The sequence below is a fragment of the Phalaenopsis equestris genome, unplaced genomic scaffold, assembly GCF_001263595.1.
Source record: "Phalaenopsis equestris unplaced genomic scaffold, ASM126359v1 Scaffold000800, whole genome shotgun sequence".
NCBI classification, from domain to species: Eukaryota; Viridiplantae; Streptophyta; class Magnoliopsida; order Asparagales; family Orchidaceae; genus Phalaenopsis; species Phalaenopsis equestris.
This window is the reverse complement of record NW_018165240.1, coordinates 1,223,840-1,246,985: the sequence shown is the minus strand read 5'-3', so window position 1 is coordinate 1,246,985 and position 23,146 is coordinate 1,223,840. Positions and strand designations below refer to the sequence as shown.

The 23,146-nt window shown below is 32.3% G+C and overlaps 1 protein-coding gene across 1 annotated transcript in view; it reads left to right on the top strand.

Moving 5' to 3' along the window:
• LOC110031258 (E3 ubiquitin-protein ligase SHPRH) overlaps positions 1 to 22,572 on the top strand; it is a 59,191-nt gene extending 36,619 nt beyond the window's left edge. Inside the window, 11 exon segments of the mRNA XM_020734373.1 lie at positions 1,693 to 1,859; positions 6,772 to 6,985; positions 7,324 to 7,515; positions 9,287 to 9,403; positions 11,114 to 11,359; positions 13,362 to 13,566; positions 15,715 to 15,932; positions 18,203 to 18,354; positions 19,851 to 20,076; positions 21,736 to 22,013; positions 22,304 to 22,572. Of these exon segments, the coding sequence (XP_020590032.1) occupies positions 1,693 to 1,859; positions 6,772 to 6,985; positions 7,324 to 7,515; positions 9,287 to 9,403; positions 11,114 to 11,359; positions 13,362 to 13,566; positions 15,715 to 15,932; positions 18,203 to 18,354; positions 19,851 to 20,076; positions 21,736 to 22,013; position 22,304 (2,016 nt within the window). The 3' untranslated portion in view covers positions 22,305 to 22,572.
• The last annotated feature ends 574 nt before the right edge of the window (positions 22,573 to 23,146 follow it).

Here is a 23,146-nt window from a genome sequence, read left to right as displayed (position 1 = left end):
GTGCCGAATTTGTCATAACAAGTAAACAAATTAATGGATTTTTGATCAAATTAAGAATTTCAATAAAATACAATCAAAATAAGAATTTCCAACTGAAATTATATTACAAATAATAGCCAAAATATATATTTATATGCTTAAATTACTATTAAACTTTTTGCTCAATCCCAAACAAAAGAAATTAAGAAGTTGCTGGAATGACTCAATGTCTTACACCACAAAAGCATAAGAAACCACATATCCTTATTAATATAAAAATCTTAGAAAGCAAGCATTTGTCCACAAATAACAGGTGTATTTAAGCAAGAATAATTTAACATAAATAACATCTATGAAAAAAATCAATTAATGCAAACCCTATAGTCATAATATCAAAATGCTCATAGTCACTGCCTTGGTTCCAATGTAAGATAATGCAATGAGATTGCATGAATCAATATACACTAACAGTAAGTCACTATGTCAGTAACTCATTTTCCCTAACAAAAATTACAAAAACAAACCCTAATTGCCTCCGCAGTTCTGCTCATGTATTCATTTAGCATCACCAAAAATGAAAATATGAAAGAATATTTGACTTGATGCATGTTAAACCAAACCCTAAAACTGTTGGTAGCTTGGCACACAAAATCCTAGACTGAGAATGAAGTCATTCGCATGCCATTCCCCACACAGGGATTATATATTTTATAAATAATAGAAATACAAAGAGAGAAGAAAGAGAGTAGAAGAAAGCTCATATTGGCTACTCACACCTCAAAAAGGAGATAGATGAGTACTTCTCTAGTTCTCTGCGAGCAAGGTATGCAAGGAATTATTGTCGATTCCCAGGCCTTTGTTCACATCGCGAGAACAACAAAAATAAACAAAAAGCCTTAAACCTAGCAGAGCTGCAGAGGCGCCAAGCTCTTCCACTCAAAAAGCAAAATATCAAATAAATGACCGTGGGTAGGGAATGGGCAGCCGAATTAACATAAGAGTTTTATGTTTTTTTTAATATCTGATAATATATATATATATATATATATATCATTGTTATTTAGGTGTTAGTAGTTTAATTTTTAAGTAGCTTAATTTTTTCTTGATTTTATAATTACAATTTTATTTTAGTATATATTAATATATAACTTATTTGTAAATATTATTATTTAAAATTATTTAATTGATTCGAAGGATAATGAGCCAAACACGATCAAACACGGGTCTGTTTGTGTTCGCCTCCTTTGTTTATCGAACGAACCGAACACGAGCTCCGTAACAAGCCAAACAAAAGTTGTTCATGAACACGAGCTCTTTTTTACTACCGTAACTATTGGTACCTGATGAGACAACTAAATACAGTGTTCGACGTTCCTTTCCTACCTTAATTATCCATTTTTTCATCCAATTAAAAGATTTTGTTTCCTTCGCCCATATGAATTTGTTTAGTGTTTATCCTACGTGGTTAATTTTGTGCTATCGTTCTCATGTCACCTTTACACATGGTTTGTATATCCCTACAAAGAAGCCATATTTAACTCTTTTATCTTGTCCTTGAAATACTGAAGTAGTTTCAGTAATTTTAGGTAAGTAAACATTTGCTTGTATTTATTTATTTATTTTTGCTTGAACTACATTTCCAGTTTATTCTACCCTGATCTATGTTTATAATTCCACCAAATTATTTTCTTGTTATCTTTTCTTTAATTTCAGGTTTGCAATCTGTCCAAAGAGTGCAAAGTTCAGAATATGACGTGGTGGGTGCATGCACTTGATATTATAGAACAAAAAGAAGAGAATTCTCGAGAATTGATGAAAAAGATTGAACTGGCTATTTCCAGGGTTGGTTGCAATTCCAGATCATTCAGAGTGTCTTCAGGGTTAGTCTTACCTTGCTTCTGCTTAATGGTCATTTTCCTAGTTATTTACTGACATGACCCTGTGATATATAAACCATTATACATGATACTACATGCACGCATGATACTTTTTATTTGTATAACTTTATGGCAAAATTACATACTTACCACATAGTTCTTACGTATTTACATATCGAAAACTAAAAAATTGATTCTTTCACTTATAACACCTTGGTATCGTAAACGGATAAAACTATGCATAAACATGTGTATTCAGACTTTAAAAGGGCAGTGATGGTAATATTTTTGATGTGATGTTAAAGATTTGAGTGGTATCCATTGAAATAAAATTGTCTAGGTGTTTGATATATAAATACTTAAGAATTGTGTGGTACGCACTGTAATACCTAATGTGTTTTGTATGTAAATGACCCTAGTTTTATTTTCAATTTGTATTTGAAGCTCTCATTGAAAACTTGAATAGAAATAGTAGACCTACTTCAATATCCTGTAATCGTTCAAGGTTCAAGAAAGTTAGATGAGTTATTGCTTATGTTTTTGTATGTCTGTGTATTCTCTGTAACCTAATACTTCTTGCTATTCTTGACCCATAAATTTTGGTGTTACATCCATTTTCAGCTATCTTCTTCTCAGAATATTAGAACCCGTTTGGCATTACTTTTATTTTTCATTTTTGTTTTGTTTTGTTTTCTTTTGTTTTTGAAAATATGTTTGATTTTGCGTGTTTTAAATTTTATTTTTAAAAATAAATCAACTTGTTTTTAAAAATATTTAAAACATCCAAAAAATATTTTGAGTGTTTTTAAAAATAACTTTCATAACCAAACATATTTTAATTCAAACACAAATAAAATAAAATAAAAAGAAATAATAAAAAACAAAAAATAAAAGTGATCCCAAACGCCCCTTAGTGTTTTTTAAGGCGGTTGGCTCTATAATTTTTTGCATATGTTGGAGTTTGACTAAAAAATAATATTTGGTAAATTTGCTGTACCAATGTTCTTAATTTTGGTTTCAATCCCATTGCAAAATTATGGTTTAGGTGGTTTTTTAAGGTTTGAGCGTTCTATTGTAGCTATGATGCTCGTTTCTTTGTACAGTAATTTCATCTCTTTTCTGAGAGAAGATGCTATCCTTTACGCTGTAAGTTTCTTCCCTCATCGTAAAAATAGTGAGGGATGGTGAGCTGCAATCCTAGATCTAGCTTATATGAGAGTGCTTCTTTTTTACTTCTTTGCAGGCACACAGATGCCTACTTTCATCGGCTATTGTCATGATATCATCATTTGCTTCTTTTTAATGATCATTGATCCCTTTCTTTTCTATTTTGTTTCTTATATTATCAGTCATTCATGAGCTCCTAATTTCTTTTTGGGGGATTTACATAGCATACAAAACGTTGAAATTTACATATTATCATGACTGATGGTGAATGTTTATGGCGGATAATAAGCATTATATACTCGTAACCACTTTTTATGGTGAAATTCTATGTTGGTCCGGCTCTGAACGAACGACTTGCTCAACTCCGGCTTCAATAGTAGCAATGTCTGAGCAGGCTTGTCCAGCGGTCCTTCGTCCTCGTTGTCTTCCTGACCCGACATGGCTCCTTGCACAAGGTGCAGTTGTAGGTTTTCTTGAGGGTATCGAGGTAGCATTCACAACAAATCTTGAATCGACATTCGTGTGGGTCGATGATGCTTTTGCAATTGTCAGTCATGACCTTGCCGCCACAGGTGGGCATGGCGCTAGAGGAGCTCTTGGCACTAGCCATTTGGGGGTGGGATACAACATGGTCGATCACCTTGTCCTTGAGGTGGGCGCCTTCGGCGGCGGAAGGGGCGTTAAGCGGTGCAGTGACGGAATGTGCGTCGCCATTATTAATAGAGCTAATAGAGTGCTTCATATTTAACCGATGAAGTTTGGGTGTGGAATATGTTAAGTTTAGTTGTTTTGTAGTTATCTATTTTCCTTTTTTTTTCTAGAACAAGTTCTTGAATCTACTTTTTCACAACAGCTGTAACTTCTGAACAAGTTACACATGACCTAAACATATGCTAAATTTTTGATAGATGAGCAACATCAATATTTTCACTTACCTTTTTTAAACAATATATCACTCTTATGGGACATTGCTAGCTATATGACTATGCTACTCGCCCATACTGAGAGAATATTTTGTATGTGGTTGTTAACGTGGAACAACAATAGGTCTAATGAAATATTTAACCTCATAATAATTTTTGTACATTAATGATTCAAGTTAGAATATAAAAGCCACAGCATAACTGTGTAGATGTGGGCTTTGAAAGATCGCCCACTTTTTATTGCAGTAGAAGACTGATTGTTTTTAATTCATTACTTTTATATGCCCGTGTGATATAATGGAAGATAGACGAGTTATTTTGTCCCATAACATTCCCCTAAAAAAAAAAAAATTGCTTCGAACAATGTTTATTTTCAATGTTTATTTTAATTCTAGGGGTTGAGGTTACCCAAAAGAGCAAGCTTTTAATGTTAATTACATCTCAATGATATTTGTGAGCACTCTTAATTAGTAAATTAATACTTATGTACAATATTGATGAAGAATTATGAATAGTTGGTCATGTGGAGAGTGAAAATCATAATAGATTTTGTAAGGCTCTATAGAGGATGGAGGTTTGGAATTTAATAAAAATGGGCTCAAAGGCATTAAAATGAACATGGAAAAGAGTGAACAACTTACTAGAGGGTATGACGATCCCCGTCAAGATCACATGATTGCATTATTTCGGGTCATTAGGAACCACATGTTATCTCATTCAATCTCATTCAAAAGAATTTTACAAATCAAGGGTGTGGATCTAATCTTAGGCGGACAAATTGGGCATATAATCCACTCCATTATGATGGAAAAGTTCAAACTAGACTTATAACATCGTATGTGTTTGTGAAGGGTAACAATGCTACCTTGGGCTCTAAGGTTGGGGGTTAGGATGGACATGATTTATGGGATTAAGACCTTTAACTTGATCACATATAATCAAGATTTCCAAAATATCTTCTCAATTCAAGGTGATGAGACATAATAGATATGAAGATTCTATTTAATATAATGTGAGTAGAAATCAAAAGGTGTGAACTCTCGTCAATATAGTGTGAAGAGACGTATAGGTGTAGATTTCTCTCAATATAGTACCAAGAGACATAGACTCTTCTCTATACCGAGTTTAAAAGATAATTCTCTTCAACATATGGTGAGAACAAATAGGAAAATGATTTTCCTCAATATAGTGTGAGAGAGATCAAGAGACACGAACTCTACTCATTATGGTGTGGGATTTACATGTGATTTTGTTCAGTATAGTGTGAGAAAGATTTTATAGATGATTTCCCTTAATATGGTAAGAGTGAGATCAATAGATGACAACTCTTCTCATTATGGTGTGAGGGGAGGTTAAGAGACATTTTTCTCAATATAGGGTGAGGAATTCTAAAGTGATGATTCACCTCAATATTGTGTGAGAACTCATAGATTATTTCCTTCAATATAAGGTGAGGGAAATCATGTGATAATAGCTTTTCTCAATATTGTGTGTGGAGAGGCCGAAAGATCATTCCCCTCAATATAATGTGAGAACTCATAGATGATTTCTCTCAAAATAGGGTGAGTAGAACTCATTTCATTGGTGTAATTGCTAATAAAATAGCACTGCGAGTCATAGCAACCGAAGGTTGTAGATTATGAAAAGATTTAGAAAGGTGGTAGGGATTATGCCTTGCATTCTCCTTACTCTAGGCATGATATTCCACTATTTAAAAAACGGGAAATTTACATACATACCACACAATTCTTATCTATTTACAAATCTGACACCTAAAGTTTGATATTTACATTTATAGAAGTTTGGTGTTATAAACCTATGCATGAAATGATGTGTTTCACTTTTAAAAAAGTAATAGTGGTATTTTTGATGCGATGTTAAAGATTTGAGTGGTATGCATGTAAATATTAAATTTTAGGTTTTAGATATGTAAACATATAAGAATTGGGTGATATGTATGTAAATGCACCATAAATAAAAAGCTTGTATAAATAAAATTATTTCAACTACGTGATTTGACGGTAATGATTTTTCTTGACTGAAATTATTTTGAAGGAAAAAATGATAGACACGCTAGGAAAAGAAGATAAAGTCATTAAGAAATTAATGTTATTGATAAACCTTGATGTTGCAATGAAGTTGTTTTCTTATGTTGTTGTCTTGGAGCTTCAATATTTGATTAGAAGTTAATAATGAAATAAGAAGTGCGTGCAATTACCTTAGGGGATCATTTTGCATCCTAGATTGTCGTTTTAAGTATTGGTCTCGTTTGAAGCATCTTCTATACCATAACTTCAATTACACTCTCACAAGTGAATATCATTAAAGATTTTGTTCATTTTACAATTGCAAACAATATTCTAAGCGTTGGAGACGATCTATATATGTTTATATTAGGGGCATTCACATACATACCGCCGCCCAATTCCTATGTAATTACATATCTAACACCTAAATTTCCTTTTTAAACATTTCTTCCATCCAAATTTTTTATATCACATAAAAAATGCCACAATTTAACTTTTTAAAATTGAAATGCACCTTTTCATGCATGGGAAAGGTAATATGTGTTAAAGTCGAAGAGCCGGTGTTAGATATGTAAATCGATACGAATTGGGTGGTATGCATTTAAACATACCATTATATTATTATTTTAGAGAAGTGGCTTTACCTTCATTTTTAGGATCGGTACCTTGTGAACAATCACATTATTTGTACTCACCATTTTTTTTTTGCGCTGTCTGGTTTCTGTAAATGGTAAATATTTTTCTTCTTTTGTTTCTATTCCTCCCTTTATTAACGTAAGAAATCTGTTCTTGAAGCAGGTTTCGAAACATGAAAGGCTTGAGATACAACATCCAAGTTGGTCTTGATTCTTTGGAGACTTCTCGGCAAGCTTTAATTACCCAACTTTTGCAAATTGAGCAAACTATGGAGAAGCCGGATGAGGCTGTTGTTGAACGTGTGAGATACTGCCCTTACTGCGGCGGTGGCGATGGTAACTTGTGTACTCATTGTGAGTTAGAGTTTGTGTTTCAGGTTCGCATTATTGCATTTTGTTTAGGGACATTTACATCCATAGCGCACAATTCTTATGCATTTACATGTCTCACGTCTAAACTTTCATATATACACATAGCACCGAAATATTTTATCATATAAAAAATAGCACTATTATAACTTTTTATAAGTGAAAGACACCTTTTAATGCATAGGTCTAAAACACCATTTCCCATATATGTAAATATGAAAGTTTAGGTGTGAGGCATGTAAATACATAAGAATTGTGTGCTACAAATGTAAAATTTCCTTTTGTTTATCATTTCTTCTGTATTATGCGTTAAAAGACTTTTTAAGGTGATGAATTGAAATTTTAGAAATATGAGGCGAAGCTGTTTCTTTCAAGGAAAACAAATGATATCGGTGATATTGCCTCGGTGGAAGAGGCATTGGACCATCAAAAGAGGAAGTTTGCGTTAAATAGTTTTTTTCGTATTGGAAAGATTGGTGGTGGAACGGGTGTTGATTATGGAGAAAGCAAACAGAGACATGCCAAAGAAAATATTGAGGTAAATTTATATTTACACAGTCCAGTTCTCTCTTTCATTGTGTGGCTTATGTGTACGTAGAAATCTTTAATGCTCAAGTGAAAAATTATGCTATTATTCATTTAAAAACAGAAGTAGGCCATGAATGTGCTGAAGATGCACTTCTGTTTTGGTGGGAGATCCAAACCGGAAGTCTGATGTTTAGGTAGGCTATCTTAGAGCCAATTGAAGCGGACTCAGAAACATATTCTTTTTTTCATTCGTTTTAATCAATATATTTGGCGTTTGCAAGACATTTTCAATTATAAAGGCAGCTGTATTCTTTTTGCTGATATTAAAAGAATGGAATATTTACAAACATGACAGTCAATTCCTATGTATTTAAATATCTAACACCTAAACTTCAATTCTTACATATGTAGCACCTTACCTATTCATAAGAATTTCACTTTTTAAAAGTTAAAATGGTGGTATCCTTTATGTGTTATGAAAGATTTGGGTCAATTGAATGTAGAAAGCAAAGTTCAAGTGTTAGATATGTAAACACATATGAATTGAATGGTGTGTGTGTAAATGCCCCTTAAAGAATTTTATTTGTTCCAGTAAATACGGAGTCAATTTCGGCGAACAATATTTAATCTTAGGTGCAAAGAATCTTTGTATTATAAATAAGAGTCTCATGTTACGAGATATGTGTGTGCAAAAGAATGTTTGGGTTATGTTATGAGTGTTTGTATGAGAGTATGAGTGAGTGTCTTTTAGTTTCTGTAAGTGTCATGTAAGTTTAATGATGATGTTATGTTATATCAGCGCCTACGGCATCATTTGATTTGTGCTCCACTAAGTCGACAACGAGCTCACCAAAATAGTTTGAATATTTATTTTAGGCGTAAGACTAAAAAGACAATTTAATCAATTAAGTTATTATTATAGTGTATAAATCAGGATTAATATGTTTAGGGTTTGGTTATGTGTGTGATTGTTGTCTTGAATCTAGGGTTAGGGTTGGGATAGATCGCTTATATCTCGAAGTGTAGGTATTTTTCTTTTCTGTATTTCAGATTATATTGTTTTGTTTGGTACCAATGGAATAGAATCTATTGTTTCTGCCCTAATCATTGGAGAAACTTGTCTCATTCCTATCATGATGCATGTAGAACTTTTATGTGTTGAATAATCCACTCTTTATTTCTTCTCACTTAAGATAATGTCAGGTTTTTTTTTTTAAATAAGAAAGTGAAGAAATATCCGATCTTGTCTATTCCAAACTTGGATGAGAAGAAAAATATCAACCAAAGTTAATAGATTCTACAGCTTATAGTAATTTCAAAGTAGAAAAGTGTCAAAATGATCCCTTGACTCTTTACAGGGAGACATTTTAGTCCCAAAGTCCATAAAATGCCAATTTAGTCTGAAGACTCTTTAATGGGGAAATATTCCTCTTTGGGGATTCTTTCAACTGAAATTAAGAGAGTATGGGGACTAATTTGGTGCTTTGATAGACTCTAGGATTAAAATGGCCTCATTTAAATAGTTAGGGGACTATTTTCCCTTTATTCCAAGTTATGCGGCGCTGTCCCCTGTTGCCTAGAAGTGCTTTTGCAGCTGAACAGAGTTTGAGAAAGAAGTGGCAAATGCTGTATCATCAGTGTATCTGTTTTCAAATTATGTTTGGTATTTGATGTTCAAGTTTTTTGTCGACTGTTACAATATTCTCCATAAGGTTATATGCCTACTTTGGGTGGCTTTTTTCATTTCATGTTCTCAAATTTACAGTTTTTCATTTGTTCAGGTTTTGAGGCATCCTTCTGAATTGGAAATTACTCTAGGGGTCATTAGAAGTTATTCAAAAGCAATCTTGGGGAGACAAGGTTATGCATTAGCTGGAAGGCATTTACTGCTCTTTGAGGTGAGCCTTTGTTGGTACTAATTATCCTCAACAGCAGAAATCTCTCTCTCTCTCTCTCTCTCTCTCTCTCTCTCTAAAATATAGTTATTCTCTTGTGTTAAGCATTGGCATGGTTTTCTGCATTTATAGGATTCATAGGAGTAATAAATTTGTTCAAATTTGTTCAACTTACTGTTTGATTGTCTATTTAAACACAAGAACTTCCAGATAAGGTATATCCAAGAGTGCGTAGAAAAAATAATTCAATGAGGTAGAAAATGAGAGATATTATCATAATTTTGCAAAAGAGATGTTATTTAAGGGCAGCAGCCTTGTCATTCATTGATATCCTGTTATTGTAAGTGGTCATGACACAATTATGCATTGAATTCTCATGACTTTAGGGGATGCATCCGCCTTTCCTGATTACATGGGATAATTTTAGTTCTAGAGTCTATAAAAGTGCCAAATTAGCTTCTGAAATTGGGGTTAAAAAATTACTTCGTGGGTGTTATTTCAGCCATATTAAAAGAGCATGGGACTAAATTGACATTTTTATAGACTCTAGGACTTAAATGACCACTGCAAAGAGCCCGAGGACTAGTTTGTCACTTTTCTCTTTCTTGACGGAGTGGATATCATATTCCCGAAGTTATAGTAGGTGCTGGAATTAGCCACTTATCTAGACTGTTCAGGGCCAGAATTACCTGTTATTTATCATTTTTGTTATCGTCAACATTTTTCTATACAAGTATGAGAATGAGCTCTTCCATTTAACATGCTATTTCTTTATGCCTTTATTGTGGATTATTCCCCTTCGCCGTGATGATCAAATGCCAGGCTTTAATTCTTCAAAAATGATAGGCTTTAATTCTTGAAAATTGATAAGTTTTTTTTTGTTTCTATTTTAATTATAGTTGTTTATTCTAAGATTTACAGGCATATTGCTCAAATCTTAATGTATTTACAAATCTAACACCCAAACTTCAATTTGTATGTATATATATATATATATATGTATTTCACTTTATAGAAGTTTAAATAGTGCTATTTTTTAATATGATGGGAAGGTATAAACGTAAAAATCTAAGTTTAGGTGTTAGCTATGTAAATACTTGGGAATTGGGTGGTATGTATGTAAATGCCCCTTACCCTAAATTTACCGGCATTTAGAAGATATGCAAGGATAAATGGAGTCTTTGATTAACCAAAAAAAGTTCCTTTGATAATTTTTCTGGAATGGTTAGTCACACTGGCATCCGACCCATTTTAAATTGCTTTCCTTTTGGGCATCAAGCCTATATTCTTGCAGGCAAAACCATGCCACCATCACGATGAGAGATAAATATGATCAACTTTATCAAAAACATACGCGTTACATTGATTTTTTTTTATAGAAGATTTGTATGCATACCACTCAATTCCTATGTATTTACATATCTAACATCTAAATTTCAATTATTACATATGGCTTTACACATATAAATGTGTATTTCACCTTTTTTTTAAGTTAAATGGTGGTATTTTTGATGTGATATGAAAGATTTGAGTAGTATAAATGTATAAAGTAAATTTTCGGTGTTAGATATGTAAATGCATATTGGGTGATATGTATGTAAATGCCCCTTCTTTTTTTTTTTTTCGTGAACTCTTTATTTTAAAATTTTTTTTTCAATGCATTGGGAATTGTAATTTCCTTAAAATTGCCAATGTTCTATTCATATTCTACAGGCCATGCGTAGAGAATTTACTCAAGCAAGGCTATTATCACGTTCGCAAGCTCAGTTATTGGGTGCTTATGATGAAATCAAGCTTTCTACCTCAAGACTGCGGCTCAAGCAAACGAAGGATGAGCCAACTGCTATAAATATTCTTTCTAGAGAAGAACTAATTCCCTGTAGCCTGCAATTCTCGAACGACAAGTTTGTATCTTTGTCTTTATTATCTCGTATGAAAGGCCAGTTACGCTATCTGAAGGTATAAAACCGAACTTTCCAGTGTAAATTTAATTACTCTGTCATAAGTTTTCTGGGAAATTTGCATGCTACCACATAATTCTTTTGTATTTACATATCCGACACCGAAAGTTTTTGACATTTACATTTATAACACCTTGGTGTCATAATTTATCCATGAAAATTTGTATTTCACTTTTAAAAAGGCAGGGATGGTGGTATATTTGATCTGATGTTAAAGATTTGAGTGTTATGCTTGTAAATATGAATGTTTAGGTGTTAGATATGTACATAGTCAAGAATTGAGTGGTATGCATGTAAATGCCCAAAGTTTTTCTTTTGCTGAGTCGTTCCTGCTTTCAAATATAAATTATTCAAGCTTGAAAATCATGTTATTTGGAGGCAGGAATGAATTAGTTTCTATATTGCTTGAGGGCTAAAATAATTCTCACTGAAACTATTGCAACCCATATTAAAAATTTTTGGGGACTAAATTGACACTTTTATAAACTTTGGGACTAGAATGACCCCCTCAAATGATCATTTTGACATTTTTGTCAAGTTTGAAAAATGAAACTATGAAAAGAAGCTTTTCTATCTCTTCGTAGCAGTGTTACATTTTACTAGTGTATTGTCTGCTTTTTGTTTCCTATCTTACATTGCCAGAAATGCAATTCATGAGAAAAAAAAATATTAATATTATTATGATAATTTTAGAGACAGTATTTATGTAAATGTTCAACGAAAAATGATTGTAATTTATATGGGATTACTTCAGAAGGACAAGTTTGAAACAAAAGAAATAAAAAATTAAAAGAAGATGAGAGATCCTCACTTCAGAACTGAGCTCTCAACTTATGTTAGGGTCGAAATAATTTTAAGCTGGTTTTAACCTTGTTATAATTATAAAGGAAGAAAGTTAATTTTAAATTTATTGTTTTATATTAATCTAGGGACAATGCAATAATTAGAGAAATACACGATATGCAAATTGAGTAGAATAATTAAAAATACCTTTGTCTTAGAGAATAGAATAACTAAAAAAATGGAGAAAGGCCTTCTCTCATTGCTCTTAGGTTTGAAAATTTTAAGCAGGAGCTTTTCTCTGTCATTGTGCCTTTTGTGGCTTAAATTATGCTATGTAGATGAACTTCTATTTTTAAGAAAATGCCGATCTTGAAGCTTGTCTGAAATACTGTTTTCTGAAAAATTGAAGAAATTTATTACTTTGACAAAGGCTTCCTTAAATAGAAGGCATTCATCATGAAGAAATCTTGAATCGATAACCTTGCATGCCTTCTACTGCATCTGTGATATCTGATTTGTTTGAAATCTTAGAAAAAAATAAGTTTAAATCAATAAAATTGTTGTTTTTTTCGTTGATAATTTATCCGAGCAGTCGTAACATGTTTTTATTTAAAGCTTAGGAGCTGTTTGAGTTCACTTTTGATTTTTTTCTTGGTATTTTTATTTTATTTTGTTTATGTCTTTCTTTAAAATAAAACATGTTTATTATGGTTAGCTATTTTTTTTAATTTTTTTTTTTGAAATAGTTTGTTTTTGACAACAAAACATAAAAACATGCAAAAGTAAACTAAGGGGCGCCCATTTGAGATCACTTTTATTTTTTATTTTTTTATTTTTTTGTTGATGTATTGATTTGAAACAAAACATGTTTGACTGTTTGATTAAGGTATGGTATTTTTAAAAACACTCAAAACACCTAAAGTTATTTTGAGTATTTTCAAAAACATTTTAAATTTATTTTTAGAGACAAGAAATAAAAATATCTAAAAAAAATACTAAATAAACATGTTTTAAATGCAAAAGAAAAAATAAAAACAAAATATAAAAAAAAAATGATCCCAAACAAACCTTAAACAAACATGCTCTAAAATAAAAGCAAAAACAAAAACAAAAAATCAAAAATAAGTGATCCCAAACAAATCCTCATTTTTCAAGAGTTTTTTTTTCCGCACTTTAATTTGGATAAATAATGTGAGTCACATCTTTTACTTATGCAGGGATTGGTGGAATCTAAAGTGGAAATAAAACATCGAAGCCAATTTCTATGTAGGAATCAAGATGGAGCTGAAATGGCAAACATTACAGCTTTTAACGAAAACGAATGCAATCTCAGGACTGATGATGACCTCTGTCCCATTTGCCATGAAAAAATAGACAGCCAGAAGATGGTATTTGAATGTGGGCATGTTATTTGCTGTAAATGTGAGTGATAACTTCTTTTTTAAAAAAAGAAGATTCGCCATAAATTGCACTTAATTCATCTAAATTTACATATCTAACACCTAAGCTTTAAAGTTTACATATGTGCACGTTCCCTATGTATGAAAAGGTGTATTTCACTTATTAAAAGTTAGAATAATGGTATTTTTTTCTATGATATGAAAGATTTGCATGGTATATATGTAAAAAAGCGATGTTTAGGTATTAAATTTTTAAATAAATAGGAATGGTCGTATGTATGTAAATGCCGCAAAAACAAATAGTTTTCATTTTGAAAGTGTGGTGTGGTCATGATTTCATGTTTGTTTTATTTGAGCACGTAAGTTATTGAGGTCTACATTGTGGTCTAAAGGCTTTTGTATGAGCAGATTTAAAACTGAATACATGGAATGTAATTTTAGTGGTAGTGACTGATACAATGGCAGAGTTGTAACTATGGGTGATCAAATCATTAAATGTTTGATCATTTTAGATTTCTTGGGTCTATTGTTCATAGTGATTGTGATATAGATGGGGATTTTATCAGTAGAATTCAAGTTGGTTGGTTAAAGTGGAGGAATGCATCAGGCCTATTGCGTGATAGAAAAGTATCACTTAGACTCAAAGGAAAATTTTATAAAATGGTGGTGAGACCTGCAATGCTCTATGGTGCAGAATGTTGGCCTTTAAAAGAGAAGCATAAAACAAAGTTAAGTGTTACTGAGATGAGAATGCTTAGGTGGATGAGTGGATTGACACTTAGAGACAAAATATGAAATGCATATATCTGTGATAGGGTTGGTGCAGTTCTAGTGGCGGATAAGATTAGAGAAATTTGTCTTAGATGGTTTGTTCACATAAAACGCCGACTATCTGATGATTGTGTTAGGAGAGTAGAAGTTTTAGATTCAACTTTTGTTTAGAAAGGCAAAGGTAGACCTAAAAAACTTGGGCATATTGTTTAAAAATGATCTTAATCTATTAGAATTAAATGAAAATATGCCCACTTAGATAAAGGCATGCTGTTGTTGTTGTATCTGAAAAAGATTGATGTTTCATTCTTCTATTTAATGTAAGAAAGATATTGTGTCAATTTCAATGGCTGAAACGGCCCGCACATTGTCAAAATATGATGTTACATGCAAATGGTTTATTAAAAACAAACAAAAATAAATAAAAGTTAAAAAAAAGGCTGCTTTGTACTTTCGGAACCCACCCCTCCTTAAAGCAGCCAGGCCATCTATTTCAAGTAGGCTGAGATTCACTCAGTAATTCACCTTATTAATGTATCAAATTAGTTGTGTTCTTTTATTCTCTGGGACACATGGTATTGAGTGACACTCTAAATCATTGTTAATAATACTTTTGTGCCTCTAAATCACATCTTTCATACCTCGATATAAATTTTCTATGCAACAAATTGATTAGATATAAGAATGGACATGGAGATTAATTTTATAAAGATCAAGCAACCAAATATAATGTTGGAGTGATTCTCCCTTATTTCCATGGTTTCCTCCTACATTTGGCAAGAACTTGAAGAACAGGATCAATCAAGAAGGCTTCAATTCTCCTTTTCTTGTGCTTGTCATGTCCTTACCTTCTAAGTTCAAGGAGCATTCAAATATCACTTTAATGGCCCCTCGTATGGAAAATTGTCATGCTGAAACCTGGCTCCACTCTTTTTCTAACTTGGTAGTTCCCCCACTTCAAGATATTTGAAGATTGCAATCAAGAGGGTTCCCCAACTTCTCATTTTAGTTTGTTCGACCTCCAAATGTTATAGTAGGTCTCTTTCTATGATTTGCTTTTTGCAATTCTTTAAATACAATTAGAGCCCATTTCTAAATTGAATGATGTTTTCTTAGCGATTATTCTTATTTTTAATGTCAATACGCAATTGCGCCTACTTCCACATAAATTTTAATCTCTTTTGTTCATTAGTTGAATAACCAAAAGCGGTGGAATAATCTACTATCAACATTGTTAGTTATAATGAAAAAAGAAAAAAAAACAAAGTTCCTTTGCGCTATAGGTCAGTTTAATAGGAGCATCTTTCCTTTTTAGATGCAATAAATCCTTTTTTAGTTAATTGCCCAATGTTATTAGTATTTGTAAATCTAATCTATTCTTTGGTGGTTATTTTTTCAGGCTGTTTAAACTTGACAGAGAAGGTGGTTCTTCGCTCAGGAAAGTACCAAAAAAATTGGCTTATGTGTCCTACTTGCCGTCAACAAACAGTGATGGAGCATGTTGCTTATGTAGATGAGAAACAACATAAGGATAGCGGCTCAAGGACCCCAAAAGTCTTCTGTGCTCAAGACTTGAATGAAAGTTCCATTGTTGTTAAAGGATCATACGGAACAAAGGTATGCCTTGTTGTATTATAGAAAATATACTTTTCAATTATTGGTGGTACGAAGTGATTGATATATTTGCTGCTTGACCCTATATTGGAGTCACATATTACATTATAAACACACCTACACACTTATACACACCAATGCACAAAACACTTGAAACTTGTTCATGGATAAGAAAAAAATAATTTTAATTTGTTTTAATTAATATAGTTTGCTCAACAACAACAACAACGACAACAACAAGTCTTTATCCCACTAAGTGGGGTTGGTTGCATGAATCCTTTTTCTCTATTGTGTCCAATTGATTGTCATATTTTCATTTAATTCTAATAAATAAATATCATTTTTTATAGAACATGCCCAAGTCTTTTTAGAACATGCCCAAGTCTTTTAAGTCTTTTTAGGTATACCTCTACCTTTCTTAACATAAGTCAAATCTAAAATATCTATTCTCCTAACTAGGTCATTAGATGGTCGATGTTTAATGTGACCAATCCATCTATGGAGACTCCTTTAATCTTGTTTGCCACTAGAGCTACTCCAACCCTTTCATGGATATGTTTGTTTCACATTTTGACTCTTTAAGCGTAAAGCCACTCATCTTCCCGAGCATTCTATTATTAGCATCACTTAACTTAATTTTATGCTTCTCTTTTACAGGCCAACATTCTTCGTCATAAAGCATTGTAGTTCTCACCACCATCTTATAAATTTTTTCTTTAAGTTTAAGCAACACTTTTCTATCACACAATATGCCCGATGTATTTCTCCACTTAAAACATCTAACATCCCCATCTATATCACGATGACTTTGATATAGTTTTCTTATTGTTTCAAATTTAATCAAATTATTTTCTATACCTATACTAACTGAGTTTATTATGGACATTCATTTATTATGTTCTACGACTATGTGGCCATTGATAAGGCATCCTCACAATTTTTTCTATTGGTTGAACGATATATTTTCCTGTTACTTTTAGATGATTATACAAAAAAATTGCTCGAATTGAATGAAATTTTAGATTAAAACCACTAACTTTGTGTCTACAACAGGACTAATGATTTTGATTCTCAGAAAGAACCCAAAAATTATTGTCCACATTTTTTTGTGCGTGATGTTTTAAAATTATAAAATTTACTTCCTAGTTATTGGCGTCCTATGAACTGAATGGCCAATAACAAAGCTATCAAGACCATGATGAAACTAGAACTATGAAGGCAAGGGAAAAATGGTTTATCCACCGTGCAATCCTTTTAGAGAAAATTATTACATCAAAGTTGTCTTTTTCCTTCTCATTTATCTTTCATTCAGATATGTAAAGATGGAGTGTGGACTACCAGATGCATCAGACCGTTTCCATGACATTTAGCTGGTTTTATGTTATTTTAATAAATATCTCTTTGGAAACTCTGATCACTTCAATAGCTATTTAGAGGTAAGACTGCATTAGTTAGTGGAAAAATTGTCGAAATGGTCCCTGAGCTACTTTTATGAGGTTATTTTAGTCACAGAATATAAATGCGTTCGATTTAATTTCTTTACTAACCAATTTTCTAATATTAGGTGTGTCGTGTTTAGCTTGTTTGAGTTTTATTTTTTTTGCGTAAAAGGCTCGTGTTCAAAATCACTTGTGAATAACATTTTCGTGTTTGGCTTAATTAAAGTTTGTTTGTTCATTTCAGCTCATGTTTGACTCGAAATTAGCTGAAATTATTTAAGATATAACAAAATTTAACATTTTTTAAAATTTTGCTTAAAAAAATGTTATAATAAGATTATTTACTTAATTTTTTAATTAATTTGAGCCAAAATGTGCCAAACATGAGTGAACAAAAGTTTGTTCGTGTTTAGCTTCTTTATAAACTGAGCTAAAAAAAACAATTTGTGTTCAACTCACTTGCTTAACAAGCTTTTTTTACAGCTTTACCTAATAGTGTATAATCAATCTTTAGCCATTTTAATTGGTGAACAGTGAATGGATTGTGACATTCATTCTCTTCTAATTTTCTTCCAAGACTAGTTGTCTTGTACGATCGCTAATCCGAGCCATGAAAAGCACATGGTGCTTCTTCTTTGCCCCTTCTTGAAGTATTTGAACTATTAGTCGAATTAAAATATTGTCAGAATTTTATATGTTACAATTTATACTAAGTTTCAGCTAGCTGAGAAGATCTTTGTATATCGCTTTTCATGTTCAGAAACATGTATTTCAAATATTTTGTTGTTTTGTATGGAAAATCAAAGCCCTTGTGTTTGTTTCCTATCTTTGAAGATTGAAGCTGTCACAAGGAGGATTTTGTGGATAAAATCAATGGATCAAAATGCGAAAGTACTTGTTTTCTCTAGCTGGAATGATGTACTCGATGTATTGCAGCATTCAATGGATTCTAATGACATTTCATATGTTCGAATGAAAGGAGGCAGGTAAACGCAAAGACACAATTTTCCATATGTTGCACATCTGTTGACTATGAAAGGACTTAGTTCCATCAACCTTATGTTTGGGAAATTTATAGACGTAGCACACAATTCTTATTGATTTACATATATCACACCTAAATTTTCATTTTTACATTCATAGCACTTTATTGCTTTAAACCAATGTGTGAAAAGGTGGATTTCACTTCAAAAAAAATAATAATATTGCTATATTTTGTGATATTAAAGATTTGAATACTTTGTGTGTAAATATGAAAGTCTAGGTGCGAGATATGCAAATGCATAAGAATTGTGTGCTATGTATGTAAATGAACCTAGATGTTTTGATGTTGCTTTGGTCAAAATACAAGGCATTTAATTGTAAAATTCTTGTTTATTTGTGTGAAGTATCATTTTCCTCATTCGATCATCATGCATGAATTAGACTCTATATTCTTGTGAAAATATTCTGCAGTGATTCATGAATTTCTCATTGGCTATGATTCGTTATTTTTGATTCTAATCTAATATTTGTAATTGTCCAACCTCTTTGACTAAGTTGTTGCGTGCTTTATCTTCAATCATAAGGTTTTGATTTTATGGCTTAGTATGTACGGGTGTTTGCATGAGTTCAAAAAAATAGGGATAATTATATGCACAACACTTGAAATTTTGCTATTTACGAAACAAGCGCCTATATCATTTTTTTAAACTATCAAATCGGTGCATTTACATGCGCACCGGTCAAACCACCGGGAATTTGATAAAAAAAGGGAAAACATGGGTTGGGATTTTATTGTGAATTTTGTTATTGAGTGAGAACTTGAAAAATGGATGAAAGAGGATGCTAGTTTTGTAAATAGCAAAGTTTTGAGTTCTATCTATGTAATTGGCCCAAAAAACTATTGTTGGTTGGTCTAATGCAATCACAATTCTTATGTATTTACACATCTAACACACCTAAAGTTTGATGTTTACACTATAACACCTTGGTGCCATAATCATGCATGAAAGATATATTTCACTTTCAAAAAGATAGTGATAGTGATATTTTTGATGTGATGTTAAAGATTTGAGTGGCATGCATGTAAATATGAATGTTTAGGTGCTAGATATGTAAATATATAAGAATTGCATGGTATGTATTCAAATGCTCTATTAACTAAATAGGGAAATCCACATACCTAGTACACCATTCTTATGTATTGACATTTCTCACCTAAACTTTCACGTTTACATAACACTTTAATTTATTAAGCTTATGCATGGAAAGGTGTTTTCACTTTTTAATAGTGTTATGGTGCTGTTTTTGACATTTGAGTGGTATGCATATAAATATAAATGTTTAATGTTATATATGTAAATATATAAGAATTGTGTAGTATATATGTAAATGTCCCATTGATTAAATAACGTGGCATCATATATTGCTCATGATTATATGACGTCCACCCAACTTTTATTCCATTAGCTGAAACTAAAGAGCAGAAATTATCTTGCAGGAAATCACAAGCTGCAATTGCTAAATTTAGAGAACAGCCCTTGAATTCGAAACACATCCAAGTCCTTCTGATCCTAATCCAGCATGGATCGAACGGTCTGAATCTCTTGGAAGCCCAGCATGTTATCCTTGTTGAACCTCTCTTAAATCCAGCGGTCGAAGCCCAAGCAATTGGCCGTGTTCACCGAATCGGGCAGGATAAGAAAACGTTTGTTCATCGCTTCATAGTACGTATGGAAACTCGTCTCTTTTATTGCAGTCTGGTATAATGAACAATCTAATCTCGAGTTGATCTGCTCATGGTTTAATTTTGGCTTGAAGTCGTTGACTCGATCTCGGATAGAACTTGGCTTGATTATTAGCTAGCTATTCAAGCCAAAATAGATTTGCTTTAGATCTATTTTCTAAATTGTTTAATCCAAATTGTGAGCATCCCACCAAGATATTATATTTATATATTTATTAATGGAAGATTTACATACATACCACTCAATTCTTATGTATTTGTATATCTAACATTTAACATTCAAGTTTTTACATTCTTACTATCTTAACTATGCATGAAAAGGTGTATTTCAACTTTTAAAAGTTAAAATGGAGGTATTTTCTATGTGATATGAAAAATTTTGGTGGTATAAATTTAAAGGTGAAGTTTAGGTGTTCTATATGTAAATACATAGGAATTGAGTGTTATGTATGTAAATGCCCCTATATTTATTTATTTATTTATCCTATGAGGTCTGCATCCTTAGGTAGGGCAATCAAAATAGAGATTGTATTGCATTTTTGCTTGGGGATTCTTTTGTTATATTTGTCCATGTAGTGTAAATCTAGATTTTTATTTATTATTGAATTTCTTCTTATATAGAAGCATGATTATATTAAATGTTTTAATTGGCATTTATTGATAATTGCAAATAGGCTAAGATAGTTTAGATATGTAATACAAATGATAGAAAATGCAACCTTTTGGCATTAAAATAAATAGATAAATTTATTTTTGAAAGCTTAGAAAGAAGGGGTGGACATAACTTAACATAACTTAACAATGATTGATAGTATTCAAAATGATTTTTAAAGCATAGATTTAATATCTTAGAAACACTCAACAAGCACAAATATAAAATGAGAATTCATAAAATTGACTCCAGAGACGTTGCTACTGTTTTGATAATGACGATTAATGTAAATATGGAAAACTTACATACATAGCACACAAATCTTGTGTATCTACATATCTCAACACCTAAATTTTCATATTTACATACATAGCCCTTTGGTACTTCAAACCTATGCATGAAAAGATGTAGTTCACTCTCAAAATGTGGTAATTGTGCTATTTTCTGTGTGTGTGTAAATGTGAAAGGTTTGGTGTGAGATTTGTAAATACATAAGAGCTATGTGCTATGTATGTAAATTTCTCTGTGCCGCTAGCTGTGGCTTGTTGGTAGAACACCCTCTTTGAAGGTCGTAAGCCTTCTCAGGTCACGGGTTCAAATCCCCCTTCGGCCAGTTTGTCGGTAGTAAGGGCGGTCCTTGAATAATTAGGCACATGAGGGTGGCTGGGGGCTCGTATAATAGCCTCCGACCACTTTTTTTTTTAATTAAAAAAAGTGTATGTAAATTTCTCTATAAATGTATAGAAAACATAGATATACAGATATATGAATTCATGTTGTAATTTCATATCATGCTCGTTCAATTCTCTCAAACCACGAGCTCAATTTGACCAGAGCTTTTCGCGTTACTTCGCTCAATGACTTCAATTCAATCTCAATCTAAGCCGTAAATCAATCCAACTATAGAGTGATACTCAAATTCATGTCCAAAATCACAAGCCTAGTTCAATTTTATAAATTATTCCTTTATTTTTTGGGAAATTGCAGGTGAAGAACACTGTGGAGGAAAGCATATATAAACTGAATTTGGGTAGATCTGGAAATTCCATGATTAGTACTAAAAGTAATAAAAAAGAAGACCAACCTGTGCTCACAGTGCTAGATGTGGAGAGCTTGTTTCCTACGTCGGCCTCGATCGAAAATTCGTCGGGAAATTTCGACGATACAAGCGCCGTAGCCGAACAAAGCCTCAGGCATTTGCCTGCTTCTGTTGCTGCTGGTCTTGCTGCTGAGAGGAGATTCATGGCGTCTCATCACACCCAATAGTAAGCTCTCAGGAAGCCATTAATGCTCTTTGATCTATTTACATATTTACATATCCAATGTTTTAGCTTTCATATTTATTCATGTAACACCTACATCTGTGAATCACATCAAAAACATCACTGATATTGACTTGTCTGAAGTAAAATATATCCTTTTATGATGAGTACATTTTGATGTGATTTGTTAACATCAGGGTTATATAAATAAATATGAAAGTCTAGATTTTTAGATATATAAATTTATGAGAATTTTATGATATGTATGTAAACTCCTCAACTTGATAATGAAGAGGCAGAAAGCAGAGATGAGGAGGGCAGGCAGAATCAGTGAAAATGTAAAGCTGCTTCAGGGGAATTTATCTTGTATAATTAGACAGAGTAGGCCATTCTTTTCGAATATTTACATGCATACCGAACAATTCTTATGTATTTACATATCGAACGACTTGTTTGATGTTTTTACTTTTGCGACATTTTAGTGTCATCAAACTATACATGAAAATATAATGATTTCAGTGTTATGCATGCATGTATTTAAGTATGTAAATAGATTTTATGTAAATTCTTTTTATTTATAGTGATATTCAAATATCCCATGCCATTTGTCTTTTCTTTTTTAGATAAAAAAGTATTTGTGTTAGGTATGACTCATATACCATGTAAGGGACATGCTGGAACGAAGCGGAGCGGAGTGGAAGAATCTGTCCAAATCGGTGGAGTTTCGTTATGTGGGTTGGGAGTGCGGGGGAAATACCCCGCGGTACGGTACGTGTAATTTGAGAATTATATACTGTACTCTAGGGTTATATATAGGCATGTTTGTAACCTTAGGCTATTCCATGTTCTATTCTATTCTGTTTTCTTTTCTGGAATTGAAAGAAAGTTGTCGCTCTGCTCCCGAGGACGTAGACATCTTTGCCGAACCTTGTTAAGTCTGTCTGTTTTTTTGGATTTATGTCGATGTTTGGTTTTCTTCGTCCTAATTTCTCAACAATTAGGATATCTTACAAGTTTTTCTTTTTTTTCTTCAGTCTCTCTGCATCCTTCATAAAATGAAGTCACTTTGATATGCATGCTACCCAATTCCTATGTATTTACATATTTAACGCCAGAACTTCAATTTTTTACATTTA